General features: G+C 39.5%; 1 protein-coding gene across 1 annotated transcript in view; it reads left to right on the top strand.

Moving 5' to 3' along the window:
• The window catches only part of LOC123027410 (VPS10 domain-containing receptor SorCS3), a 597,507-nt gene extending 583,966 nt beyond the window's left edge, over window positions 1–13,541 (top strand). The window contains exons 29-30 of the mRNA XM_044438273.1: window positions 12,669–12,829; window positions 13,350–13,541. Of these exons, the coding sequence (XP_044294208.1) occupies window positions 12,669–12,829; window positions 13,350–13,414 (226 nt within the window). The 3' untranslated portion in view covers window positions 13,415–13,541. The remainder of the gene's footprint in view (window positions 1–12,668; window positions 12,830–13,349) is intronic.
• Window positions 13,542–14,632: the final 1,091 nt, after the last annotated feature.

Consider the following 14,632-nt stretch of genomic DNA (forward strand, 5'->3'; position numbering starts at 1 on the left):
TTTCCAGTTCATAGTAAAACTCAGTGCTGATAAGGAACCCCAGTGACATGGAGCTACGAGCCTGCATGGCTTATAAGTTCCCTTGGTGTAGAAGACCACTCTTAGCTTATTGAGTTGCACAATGTTGGTGGTAGAGTCAGTGGCATGAGCACAGAGCATGCCTATCCATGGTTCCTGTAAGGCTTCATGTGAATGTCTAAACACATGGTTTGTAGTAGGGTTGCTTTGTTTAATTTATAGTTTGAAACCCCCCACCTTTAGTCAGCTTTCTCTGTTATATCTATTTCTGTGTTTATAACTTCCCCATTTCATTGTTCTCCTATTTTTTATTTTGCAATTTTTAATTGTCGTACATAATCCTGAACATTGTTTTTACACATATGGAAGGAAGAGTATCTTAAACAAACAAGATTCTTATTCCAATAAACTTTACTTGCTTTTGAGTATAAACAGTTATGATCTTCTCAGTTGCCACCTACCCTTGTAATCCTTGGGGGCTACTGTTCCTGTCAAGTTGTCATCCCGAATACATGCATTTCCATCCAGCATGTCAGCTGGTTCCAGTGCAGTGACTGTAAGAACATGTACCTATCCATAGTCTCATTAGTAATATTACTTAAGCCTGCCTGCATTTCACTGGCCTCCATGTTGAACTGATCCAGGGGTCAGTGCAGCTGACTGCTTTTTCCATTGAGATCTATGTCATGGGATCAATGTGGGACTGAGTTCTCTCCTAAAGGCACAACATTTTCACTTGCTGAACAAATGATGGACTGACTGTAGGCTTGTCATTTCTGGAAGGAAAATATGTGCAGCTTGTCCAACGATACTGGCATCTGAATCTATCATTTAGTGGTCCCATTCACATCATTTGGTTCTGTGCAGATAAGTAATTACGTCTGTTTCCTGCCACAGAATGCCACAAGTATCCAAAAATTTTGGGATACATTAATTCATGTAACAATATTATGAATCACATTAAAAGAAATATCTAAGAATTGTGATCTTATATTGGAATTTGCAAATCCAATATAAGATCACAATTAAATATTGTATATTATTACTGCATCCTGAAGATACTATGGATTTCCTTGTAATGTTTGTTGGAAAAAGAAGGTGACAGACCAAGAAGGTTTGAAACATACCTAATTTATAGTGGCCGGGAGTTCTACCCGAAGGACCTATTGGGAGTCATTTTGGGCTTGGACCTCCAAACTCTTGGGCATCACCATTAATGAAAGCATACCTGACCACTGTCTATAGACCTCTAACTACCACTACTTACATATGTTTGGACAAATTTAGATAGACTGGTAACTGTCCCATTGTATTGCTGCTTGACTTAAATTAATTCCAATTGCATCTGTTTTCTGCTCTGTCAGTTTATCTTGATTTCTTTCATTCAAGACGAATCTTAGCAAAGTCATCTCCAATCCCATTATTCCCTCAACAGAAATATGGTTACTGATCAGAGACCCAATCACAATGTTGTAGTTTGATTTCCGATTAATGTCATAAATAAAGGACCAGGGGTTCAGGCCTGTTGACCCTTCAGCAGATGCTCAGGTATTTCTGAATTCAGAAGCTTATTAGCATGCAGAGCAAGGCACAAGGTGTGTTGATGTGTGCCACTGCTGTGCCTTGTACCCTGGGATTTATCAAGATGACCATTTTAAGCTATCTAAATTTAGTGCAAAGGATGGGGAGGAAAGGGGACTAGGACACTGATTGCCACTCTGTGGACACTGCCTCCTTCCCTCCTCACATCCTTTTCCTCTTTCTGAGGCCCAGCTGTGACCTTGGCAGAGCATCTGGTGTGGATGTTTCCACAGTGGCTGCAAGGAGATGGGTCAGGGGCTCACTCTCAAAGTCTGAGTGCCAACATTGGATCACCTTCGTGCTCAGACTCCAAGAAATCCTGTAGTCCTTAGATGAGGTTGGGATGGGAGACTCCATCTAAGAAACACATCCTTAGTGAATGAAGATATCAGACCTGAGAATCTTGCAGTCTACTTCTGCATTGCTTTTTTCAGTTTTGTTATGAAATAAAATAGTACCTTTCTTCACTTATATAGCACCTCTCATATCCAAAACTTTTTAAAAGAACTTTGCCCTTATTTGTTCTGTCACCAAGTCTTAAATGGCGGCCTTTTATATTATGCCAACCTGCAAGTAGGGAAACTAACCTTGTAGTTCAGTAGCAATGACTGATACGTTACTGGAATTACCCCAACCTGCTGAGGTTCTGTTCAATTATCATATTATTCAGCTGACCCTATACATCTCATTTTACATTTCTACTCCTCAAAGATTTCTTCAAAATTAAAATAAATTCTCCTCAATTGTTTCCTCCTTGCTAAAATATTTTCACCAAGCAGGGCATGGCAGTAATTAATGTAACATGATGTAAAGAACCATGCTGACGGTTACTTTTAAGTTGGCAAATTGACATTGGAGAAGGAGTAAAAAGTGTGGAAAGGAGAGCAAGGAAAGGAGTAAAACCAAGTTCTTTGTGGAATAAGGGTATCCTGGCAGTGTTGCAGCCTCCTTTTATCTGAAGCACTGTAGCTAGATGGCTAAAAACAGCTAGCTGAACTTCAGAAATGGAGGAGTGAAGAGGGAAAGATTGCCTTGGTGCTCCTTTCACTCTGCTCTGGATAAATATCATGGGTGAAACAGAACAGTTGCATTTAGGTCAATCCTACAGAAGTTCACTTAGCAGTAAACATGCTTAAAAGTGCAACCCAAATACTTATTAAAAATTAAAAAAATAGATATTTTCCAAGCTTGATGCATGAATTATCAATATATCCAAGTTGGAGTATAAGAACATTGGAAAATAAAAAACAGATAAATTTAGAAAAAAATAAAAAATATGGAACAAAATCACTTTTCTATGCTAACACATAGCACAACTTGGTGAAAAATGTGGACTTCTTGCAAAAATAACTTAGGTTGCAGTCTTTTGCTTGTTGTTCCTGAATTATAGTTGGACAGAAAAAGTCCTATAATGTGTATAACTGTGAAAATTAAGAAAAATAATTTTAAAAGCCTAAACATTAAGAAATAAAAAGAAAAGAGAAAGAGCAAAGGCCAGTGATGGCTCCAAAGCACTGGTTCTTAAGTATTATTAAAAGTTGCTGTTGAAGATGTGAAACACGATCCAAGCAAAGAACAGCAAAACACATTTGAAAACCAGAATCTGTGAAAAGCCAGCAGCAAATGGACAATAGGATACAACACTATGCATGCTAAGGTATTTCCAGCTTCTATAGTTTAAGACTCTTTTTTGACTAAACATGCATAGGACTTTGCCCTAACTGTCATTGGTTTCCCCTATAATATAAGACTCCTATACAACTTCAATTCTTCCTGTAATCCCATTGACTCTTTTTTACTGGATCTTGTTAGGAATTTCTATTCCAATGAAAGACTGGTTCTGTACTGATAAATTGTAGGATCAGTTTTGGCAACCACTTTGTTCTTTCCTTTTGACTGGAGCCTCCTCCCAAACTTTTTAAAATCAAAAATTAAGAGTTATACCTATTTCTACTTCAAATGTCCTTCCTAGCACCAAGAAACAGACCTTATCTACCAACATAAACCTGTCACCCAATTTTTATATGGAGTGGAAATAAGCAGAACTTTAATTCTAAGTCTTAAATTAAATCAGAGTGTAAAATAGTAAAATAAGAACTACGATCTAGTTCATAAGAATGTAAAAATAAAAGGTACCACAATTAAAAACCTTGACCCTTGACAACCTATAAGAAAAAAATCAGGGCATAAGAGCACAAGGAAACCTGACTTTAGTACCAAACCCAAACCCAAACACACACACACACACCAAAAATCCAAACCCAAAAGCTGCTGCTGTCATCAAGTTAGTGAATAAAAGCTAATTTTAAAGAGTTCATCAATGATATATTTCAGAATCAAACCACCTTCCCTTCTTTCTAAATGGAAACGTTCCATGGCAGAATCTTAAGTTTTAGCATATTAGAGTGAAAAGCAATAAAACATTTGAATAAAACAAAAGCATATATATTAGCTCAAGATGTTTTAGAAATCAATTCTTGACTATGCCCTCATTACTAAGCCACATCTTAATTACTTCTGTATTATTTAAATTCTAGGCAAATATGATATAGAGATAAGCTCTCATTTTGATGCTTACTTTAATTGGGGTTTAATTGTCCAGATGCAAAATTATCTTTCAGAAGGATCATCACCTTTCATGGAACTACCTACAAGAACTATCCATGTTCTATTGTCAGGGTTTCATATTTTCATATTATTATCATCAGTATTTTCATTTCTATATTGCCCCACAGCCAAAGCTTGCCGAGCAGTTAAGACACTCGGATGCCCTTCTGAAATGGACAACTTTTTCCTTCCCCATCATTCCTGGTTTCCAAAAAAGCAGAGGAAAAATTGGTTTGAGTGACTGCTCATTGGACAATCTAGTTTCTGTGGGCTTTCTTGGTAACTCCTCAAACTCAAGAAAACAAGCCAAAAACTGTAGTAAACTCACCACCTTGTTTAAGACTGGCAAGCAATATTCATTGTCCTACTCCAACTGAGAAACTCATGTAATTTCTTATGCCTTTGTAAAGAAGCACAGATGGTCCCTGAAAATGAGGAGAGAAAATCAGTTTGGCATTAGTAGAATCATCTTGATACTGCAAATCTACTTTGTTCTACTGCATGAAATTTTCAGTCCCACAGCTGTCATGCTTCCTTTACTTAGCCAGGAGGGAAAGGTTTCCTGCATCTTCCTGAGTGGGGTGAATAGGCAGGAGGATGGAACATGGAATCCATAATGCACAAACAGAGCAGAGAAACAAACCTAACTGATCCAGAGAAATGTATTTTGAGGGCAAAACAATGGTGAGCAAACTGCATTCATTGAAGCCACATCAAACACTCCTTGTTTGATATGTCATAACTAGACTGTACCACCTCAGCATTCAAAAGTACCTCTAAAGAGGAGAGCAATGACCCTATAATCTTTCTTTTCTTGTGGTGAAAGCATTGCTGAGGAATGCCTCAACTTGGCAAATGAAAATTGAAATAGAAGAGCCCTGCCCTTAGTTGAGGTTGTGGTTTGTTACATCAGTGGGAAGAGAGAGAGAAGAAAGATCAGGTGAAAAATGCTTCATGATTCTATTGGGCTACAAATAAGCCAACCTTACCAAAAATCATGAAATATTGTACATAAATATATCTCAAACTACATCAAATTTCTGGTCCCACAGCTATTACTGTTTTGTCCCAATAACATCCCTGAACACAGACAAATGAGAGCACATGGGGTCCAAAATATGTATATACACTTGGGATTTTAATACTGTGATTGCTCCTCGCCTTTTAAAGCAGATGGAGAAGCTGTTTCCTGCTTTAATGTATCCTCCGTTGTCTTGTATTTCGCCATTTGCTTATGTATCAAAGTTTTTCTGCCTCTCGGAAGAACAGATGAGCACTGCCAGTGACACACATGTTTCCTGGGAATTGAACAATAAAGCTACATCAGTGCCAGAGAAGAGCTTAAATTAAGGATGCCAGGTGCATGCCCAGATGGGCTGTGTTAACTTTATGGCCTTCCCTGTAAGCGGCATTTTCATGTAATCACCAGTTGTACCTACCTCTTCTCTTTTCCATGTTTTTTATGGTTGCTGCTGTGTGTGGCTAGAACCCCACAAACCACAGCAAATAGGAGATAGGATGTATATGCATATAAGACACACTCCAAGTGGAGTCCTGCGGAAGAATGTGGCTCCCTAGACAAGACTATCTGCCTACAGTGGGGAGTATGGCTTTCAGAGTTCAGTCAATACATTATTACAAAACAAAAATCACGTGGAGCACCGGGCTGCTCAATACGGACCTGAACTGTAGTCCCGGCTCTTTACAAGGATAGTCACTGAGGCTTTTCTCTTAAAACTTGCTGCCTTGAAAACATCTTGGGGATATAAAGTGGGATATAAAACTTAACATGAATAAAAGAACTTGTGAAGTTCCAAAATTAAGACAGACAGGCTTCCTGAGTATTCATGTTTCCTGCAGTAAGAAGATAACAAAATTGAATAAATCCATACAGTGTAGGCCCAGTGACCGTTCTAAATGCAGCATGTGGGCTTTTAGGCTCTCACACTTTTTTTTTTGAGTCTGTATTCTTTTGGTCATGCTACATCTTCAGCCAACTTGCAGCATGCTCTTGTCAGCCTCTGCTGCTTCCATACTGCATGTTGAAATGAGCCAGTTCAAATAAATCTTCCTAATTCTCTTTTCAAGAACTGAAATGGTTAAGATCAGGAAGGAACAGCATCCAATTTAATTGTGTTAAATGCTGACTAACTGATCTGTTTGAGAGCTAGATGGTGTGTTAATAGCCCAAAACAGTAACAGTTGGTTCACATTTCCTTAATAGCTGGACACAGGCTCAGAGTACAAGCCGAACCTTCCATTCCTTTGGGAACCAAACCAGTGGGTCCTAATTGTGCAGGGGGTTCTATTCATGTTAACGCATAATCAAGAAGCTTCCTTCAGACTTCTCTGCTCAATGGACTGACAGGTCCTTAATAGTTGCATGACAGGCAGACAAAATATGATCTTCTCATGCTACGGGAAATGACCATACCTTTTGCATTTGGCTGCTGTAGCTGGGCAAGGCTTTCATAGGAACTTGTAGAAAAAGTGCTTAGAAATTTTAATAAACAGAATACAAACTTTGAAATTCAAAACATGAAAACATGGGAAGAATTGAAGCTGACTGATTTCTCCAACCCTATGGGAAATCTGACAGAGCTTTGAAATGATATCCTTGTCCCTTTCATTCCCCCCACTACAGTGTGTGTGTGTGTGTGTGTGTGTGTGTGTGTGTGTGTGTGTGTGAGAGAGAGAGAGAGAGAGAGAGAGAGAGAGAGAGAGAGAGAGAGAGAGAGAGAATTAATGTGAAATTATGTGCTTGCTGAAGACATGAGGTGCAAGTTTCTCTGGGTATCTGAGACTGAATACCAGCTTTGCTGTCCTGTATGAATAATCTGCTGTTTATTTCCACTTATGCCCCACTTGCACACTGGTAAATAAAGCATATAAAGAAGCCACAAGTCTCCACTGTTATCTCATAGAAGGAGATCAAGCCCTGATAGCACTACTGCATGTGCTTCTTGCCACTTGGTGGGTGGCTGGGGCAGCACAAAGGGTTCCTCCATAGCAATTGTTTAGATCTGATCTCATCAAGGAAGTCTATTAGCAATGTGTACTTTTGCGATTAGCTGGAATCCCAGCTAGAATACTGAGTGTCAGTTTCACTAAGGTAGGAAGCACAAGCGTCTGCATGAATTTTTAATTTTGCTGATTGCTACAATTGGCATGCGACCAGCAAACAAGCAGGCTGTTTATTAGAGGCCTGCGTGAAACAAGGCGCTCAGGTGGCTCATTAGACATTCTCGTTACAAACTGTCCTCTAGTCTTGCAGGCCAGGCTGTGTGCGCTCCATGACCACATGGAGGAAATCTATTAGGAAGGAAAAGATATCATGCCATGGGGTGGGGAGGGGAAATTATATTAAGGAGGCATATTGATTTTGCCTTGTTTTTCCCCTCTACTGAGCTATGTAGAAACTCTGATCTCTAGCAAAATCTTCATGAGGCTTTTTGAGGCACACTGCAGAGATGCATGTACTTCTTGAAAACCTCACACATGCTGAGGGAGCCTGCACTGATTCTGGCTCATCAACATGGCAAATGGAAATAAAGTCAGGTCTCTGTTACCACAATGGTGGGCTGCTTTCTTGGTAGGAACAGACCTTTCCTTAGAGTTCTCATTCAGACTATCTCCTGTACTAAATTCCCCCAAAGCCACGATTCTGCCATAGAAGCCCTTTCTGAGTATTAATGCCTAAATCTCCAATGGGACTGTTATTTATTTCACAGCTATACTGCTCACATGTATGTGTAGTAAGATTTCACACAGTACAAATAGAATAAAGGCAACATAACAACTTTAAGACACATTTTAAAATAGAATTTTAAGAAGTCTGAACAACTGAAAAAAGAGTTACAGTTCTAGTTACAGTTAAACCTGTTAAAGAAAAGGAGGGAAAGGAAGAAGACCTTCTTGGTGGCTGCCCCCAACAATAGAACATGCTTCCTAAAGAAGGCTGCCTGGTGCCATCTCTGCTTTCATTCCAGTGCCAGGCAAAGACCATTCTCTTTTGCATTTTTAACAAAACCTGAATTTAAAAACTGATTATAAGCACTCACTCCAACAGATTACCTCCCCTCTTCTGACCATAGTCATACTGTTTGTTGTATATTGTTGGCCGCTTAGAGATTCCCATTGGGTTATTCAGTGGCATCTAAATGTTAAAATGTTAAAGTAAATAAGTAAATTCAACCGACCAAAGCCACCCACATTCTATTTAGAATCCTTAAATGTCTCAGCATCGATGGCAGTCCTAACCTAGTGCTGAAGGATCACAAAACTGCCACCTGGTAGACCTTGGTGCAGAGATCATTCCATAACCTGCGGCTGTTAGTGAGAAGGCCCACTTCCTTGTTATTCCCCTCCAGGTAGCAGTTAGAGGAAGACATCAGCTGTTGAGTTTAGCATCCAGGTAGATTTAGGTTTGGAATGGCGCTCTGAGAGGTATTGCAGTACTAACCATGTCTGGTGTTACAGGTTAAAACCAACACCTTGAGTTGGGTTCAGTGACATATATAGTTAATGCAAGTGGGCCAGAACTAATTACATGCTCAGAACCTTTATACATAAATACAGTTCTCTTAACATAAATAGAATATGGAAAAAAGACGGATACACACACATGTATGTATGTATGTAGAATAAAATTGCCAAGGAATTCTGAACAAGTATAACTAATACATTCAAGCCTGCAAATTGCAAAAAGACAATAAATGTCTATACATGCTCAGAACTTCTGATCCCAGTTCTTAGCCTGGCTTTTACATTTTGCAAAAGCTTCAGCTTCAGCTTCTGACCAGTTTTCAAGGGCAGCCCCACATGGAATGCATTGCTTGAAGTTTACCAGAGAATAGATTGCTGATACTAGTCTATCCCTGCACAGATAGAGGCAGAGCTAGGCCACCAGAAGGAGCTGGTAAAAGAGTCCCCAGTGGCAAATTGGCTCCAGGCAGACCCCCAAACTATGAACCTGCTCCTTCAAGGAAGATGCAACCCTGTTCCAAGCAAGTTGAACTTATTTTATCTAGTCAGAAGAATTATCTGCTAATAGCATCCCATTCATGTCTGGACTGAAGTTCAGTTTATATTCACTCATCCAGTCTAGTGCTGTACCCAAGCACTGATTTAGCACATATACAGCCTCACATTATGGAGATGACAATGAGAAGCCGAGCTGCAGGTCATCAACATGCAGCATACATACATCTAGACATCAACATACATACATCTGGACTATGAAGTCCAGAATTCTTTAGAACCCCACTTAGTGATTCATGTAGATGTTCAATAGCATGGGAGATTAAACCAACCATTCTCACAGTCCACCTTTTCCAAACCTTCACAAAGATGCAGAGGGTTCCATGGTCAATCTCCACCATCTTCATGTAGGGTTGGGGAAAAACTCATCTCTGAAAACCTGAACAGTTGCTACCAATTGGTGCAGGCCAGCTTTCCCAGACCTGCTTCCCTTCATATTTGGGAGTACTATTCCCAGCATTCCTGGCCATTAGCCATGCTGAGAAGGTCATCAAGTGGCAAACCTGCAATCTTTCATCTAAGATCATAGATAAGGTTAACCCAGAGAAAACAAATTAACAAGCAATGTTGAGTATTTCACCAGTCACACACCTATCTGTGCCCACTTCAGAGGTCATAGAAAAAGAAGTGAAGAGTCAGTCCATTGGCAGTAAGGGGGATGTCACACAAATGTGCTTTGTTTACTTAGTGGAGACCACTGGAAAAATGTACCTTGTGGTGGACCGAACAAGCCAGTCATCCTGAACATACGTCCCACAATGACCAGGTGTTTCTACTCAGGCTGAGCTAATATTTTTTTAAATTTTGGAATTTCCTTTTCTGCAATAACATTTGATGCATTAATTAGAAAATACTGAATTGAACAAACATGTTGTTGGCTGTTCTGTTTACTGTCTTCTCTTTATTTATTTATTTATTTATTTAGGGCACTTCTATGCCGCCCCATTCACCGAAGCCTTGGGGCAGCTCACAACCATAAATAAATAGAATTCAATAAAACAATATAAATTAACAATATAAATTAAGTCACCCTGGCCAAAGAATAAAATGAATAAATAATATTAACAATTAAAATGATGCTTAAATAAAAAGGTCTTCGCCTGGCGCTGAAAAACAAATAACGACGGCGCCAGGCGGACCTCTCTGGGGAGCGCATTCCATAGATTGGGCGCCACCACAGAGAAAGCCCTCCTCCGAGTACTCATCCTCCTAATTTCCTTCACGGAGGGTTCCCGGAGAAGGGCCTCTCCCACTGATCTCAAGGGGCAGGCGGGCATATATGGACATAAGTGCTCCTTCAGGTAACCAGGACCCAAGCCATTAAGGGCTTTATAGGTCATCACCAACACCTTGAATTGGGCCCGGACTTCAAAGGGAAGCCAGTGAAGCTGACGGAGGACTGGAGTCTTGTGAACATAATGCCCAGTCCCCGTCAGCAGCCTGGCAGCTATATTTTGAACCAATTGAAGTATCTGGACCATCTTCAAGGGCAGCCCCACATAGAGCGCATTACAGAAGTCAAGTCGGGAAGTCACCAATGCGTGTGTCACTGTTGCCAGCCAGTCATTGTCCAGGTAGGGGCGCAGCTGATGGATCAGCTGAAGCTGAAATAAAGCACTCCTTGCCACCGCTGTCACCTGAGCTTCCAGTGAAAGCTCTGGGTCAAGGAGCACTCCCAAGCTGCGGACCTTGTCCCTAAGAGGGAGTGTAACCCCATTCAGGACTAGGTTCAATTCACCCTCTCCGAAGCCCGATCTGCCAACCAACAGGACCTCCATCTTGTCTGGATTGAGCTTCAGTTTATTGGCCCTCATCCAGCCCATTACCTCAGCCAGGCACCGGTTCAGCACCTCTTTCCCTTAGCTGCTACAGATTCCTCAAAACATGTTACTTGTTCCGCGTCCCTCACTGCTATTGGCTTCATTTGCTATTTTTTCTATATTATTCAAGTGGATATGACAGCCTACACAATTGTATTTATTAGCTTTTGGACTTGAGGTATGTGATAATGTTGTTGCTGTTTGCAAATCATGCAAACAAGTCCCATTTCTAATCCAGAATGTGGCTGGATGTCCCTGCTCCCAGCCCAGCCATATTTTTTCCCAAGAAATGCTAGCAAATTCCTGAAATTGTCATTTAAATGCATATTTAAAGCATACACTTGAAATGTGCATTTTAGAAGTATGCATTTTCACACTGGTCAAATTGCACACTAGTTGAAAATATCCATAAAAATGAAGACTTTTCTTGTTCAGTGATGCCAGACCCAGGTCAAAAATGAAAATGGGAGTGAGCTGAAATGAGCTCCAAAGTGACTTTTGGAGAAATTAGGTGAGCATGAAAATTGCTGCTTCTCCCATCCCTATCTGTCGCAGTATTATCAACAAATTTATATGGCTTGCTACATTTATTCCAAAAATTAGTTAAGGAAATATTTCCTGCATAGTTGTGGATCTCCTGTCATAGAAGGCTTTAGCAGAGAAATGGAAATGCAGCTTTGAGATGCACCCTGAAGATTTGCACAGTCATTTTTTATTTCTTTCTATTCTCTTTACCCACCATTGAACATTGGGTAGGAACTGATTCAGTTAGAATTCTAGCATGCAGGTGACCCGAACACATCTAATGACATAATGAGCATCATTGTGAAGTGATCAGAGTGCTGAACTGAGGTTACATAACAGCATATGAAAAGTCATACTAGATCAGACCAATGGTTGCCACTCTCTTAATATGCTGCTGCAAAATTATTTCCCTCAGCCTATGCAATCATGCTGTGCAAAATTTCACATCTGCTACTTAAAAGGGATTATTTTAAGCATTGTAAGTTTGGTTGGATTGTTATATTGCACTGAACTTGATGAAAGAGTTGCCAGCTCCTTTGAGTACCATTTTCATTGTATTCATATACTTAAAGTATCTTCCATACCACTTTTCAGCCAACCTGTCTACCAGAGTAGCTTATACGTAATCAGTGAAATAATACAATCTCTGCCCACAGCTGTATCATCTAAAGGACATGACACACAAGGAAAAAGGGGTGAGAAGAAAAGAGGAAAAACAAGTAGATATTCAGTAGGAATGGTGGGATGTCCTTGCTTTTGTTCCCAACTTCCTGCATTCTTTTTTAATCTTAGAGCTGGTACAATACAAATTTCAGGTTTCAGCTGGCCAGACTGGACATTTTTGTGTACCTCCTGTACTTACATCGAATATATTCTGTTGCACATCTTTAAAATTTAGGTGAGGTACACTCAAAGATATTTGTTTACAAGTGTTAATTACTAACATGCTTGTCCCTCTTTTGTTTCATATTTTATGATATAATATATATGATAAGCCATGATAAAGCAATATTCAACATGGTTCAGAAAGGCCAAACACTTTGCTGAAGATTGCTTGATTGTCTTTTTTGAACGCAGGAAAATCCCGTGGATTAACATCTATGCTCAGGTCCAGCATGACAAGGAACAGGAAATGATTGGTTCCGTTAGCCAAAGTGAAAATGCCCCCAAAATCACTCTGAGCGAATTCACAGACCCTGAAGAACTCATGGACAAAGAGCTGGACACACGGGTTATAGGTAAACAACACGGCTGCCCATGCAGTGCATTGAAACACCTCATGTGCATGCAGAATATTCTCTGCTCCCTCTTTTGAGAAAGAGAAAGGAATTGAATATACAATTTGTGGGACATAAATTTAAGGTACCGTAGGATACCAATGGTATCAGAGAGACCTAACAATGGGAGGACACTGCAAAAAAAGATGCAGATGGGCTTCATAACATCTCTAGTGCAGATTGACTTCTCTCCGCCATAAATTTATGCTTTCTGAGGAAGGCCAGGATCACTTCTTCATCATGTTCATTACCTAGAAGTCTTGGCCTTGAAGGAAAGTTCAGGATTAGTGAAAGCAATGATCACAACAGCTTCTGCAGTTGATGTGGTGGCTAAAGAAGCCCATAGTCTTCACATCAGAAGAAAATGTATCTAACCAACTATGCAAGTGTTCATACATGACCCAATATCTAGAAAGAGATCGTGGCAAACAGGTATGCCTTGGACCCTGCACTGACTCTACCATTTTTTCCTTTTCCTTAGGAAGCATCTCAACAATCTCCAACAGCGAAAGCACAAAGGAAATACCCAACTGCACTAGTGTTTAATAACAGAAATCCACTCGACAACATTTCTGAGTTTTTATTTTTATTAATTATTATTATTATTATTATTGTAAAAGGAAAGTTCTGTGTCATCATTATTATTATTATTATAATTATTAAAGAGGGGTTTGAGGGATGCGATTTTGTTTTGTTTTCCAGGGCCACATTCATAAATTCAGCATTTGGAAAACTGTATAATAGAATACTATGAGGCTTAATGGAATCCAGGAATAATTTTTTAGAAGCATTTTCTATTTCCCTATTCAGAGAAACAATTGGTCTGCTTTGCCAGTGGCAGTCTCAGAAGTCTATTTAATTGTTCTTACCAGGCTTCTTCCTGCTGAATGCAGGGTTGGCCATGACTTACCAGCCCACTGGATTCTGTCCACTGAGTATATATATTATCTTGTATATCTTTAAAAATAGGGAATGAAGCCTTCCAAGGTCAACTTTTTGGGTTCTCATGAAGGTTGGCAGAATGCACAAAATGGCTGCTGACAAGCCTGATCAAGTTTATGGATGAGGCCCTCACTGGTGCATGTTAATACTGAAGATAACTGATGGCATACTGTAGATAATGATCATGTAAATATCTTTTTATTTCTTGAAAAATAATTTAATGTTTAGTAAAAGATAAATTTAAAAATGAATAAACCACACACATGCACACACCGTCACACCTACATGAGAAGCAAAACAACTCACTGAGAACCCAGAGTGAGCAGCTGTGTCACATATGTGAGGTCTGAATGTGTATCAGTTGTCTGTCACATTTAACTCTTCTTTGTTTGCATTTTATCTTTATCCTGGAGAGAAATTCCATAAAGGATGGGAATAGGTTTCAATGATTTTAGATTACTGGGTTATGAACACTTAAAATTAATCACATTTGAGGTATTTGTTCTTCCTTTCAGACAGTATAGTGTAAAATGACATTTTGTAATGAATTGAGCAGGAAGGCTCAGGAACACCATGCTGTATCCATGATTTTTCCATTTTTATTACCAGGTTGTATAGGACAATGTGTTTCATTTTGAGAAATCAGGTTACTGAGGAATCTATAGATTTCTGAGTTTTAATTTGTGGTATTAGCCACCACAATAAAGTTCATTGTTTCTTTTCTACCACTGTTTAATTCATAACTCTGAAATTTTCCCATATTTTTCCTCCTCAAGCATAGTCCATAGTAACAGGCTTTTAGTACATTTCAAAGCATTTTTG

This window comes from Varanus komodoensis, unplaced genomic scaffold (assembly GCF_004798865.1).
Source record: "Varanus komodoensis strain SLA01 unplaced genomic scaffold, ASM479886v1 scaffold1, whole genome shotgun sequence".
NCBI lineage: Eukaryota > Metazoa > Chordata > Lepidosauria > Squamata > Varanidae > Varanus > Varanus komodoensis.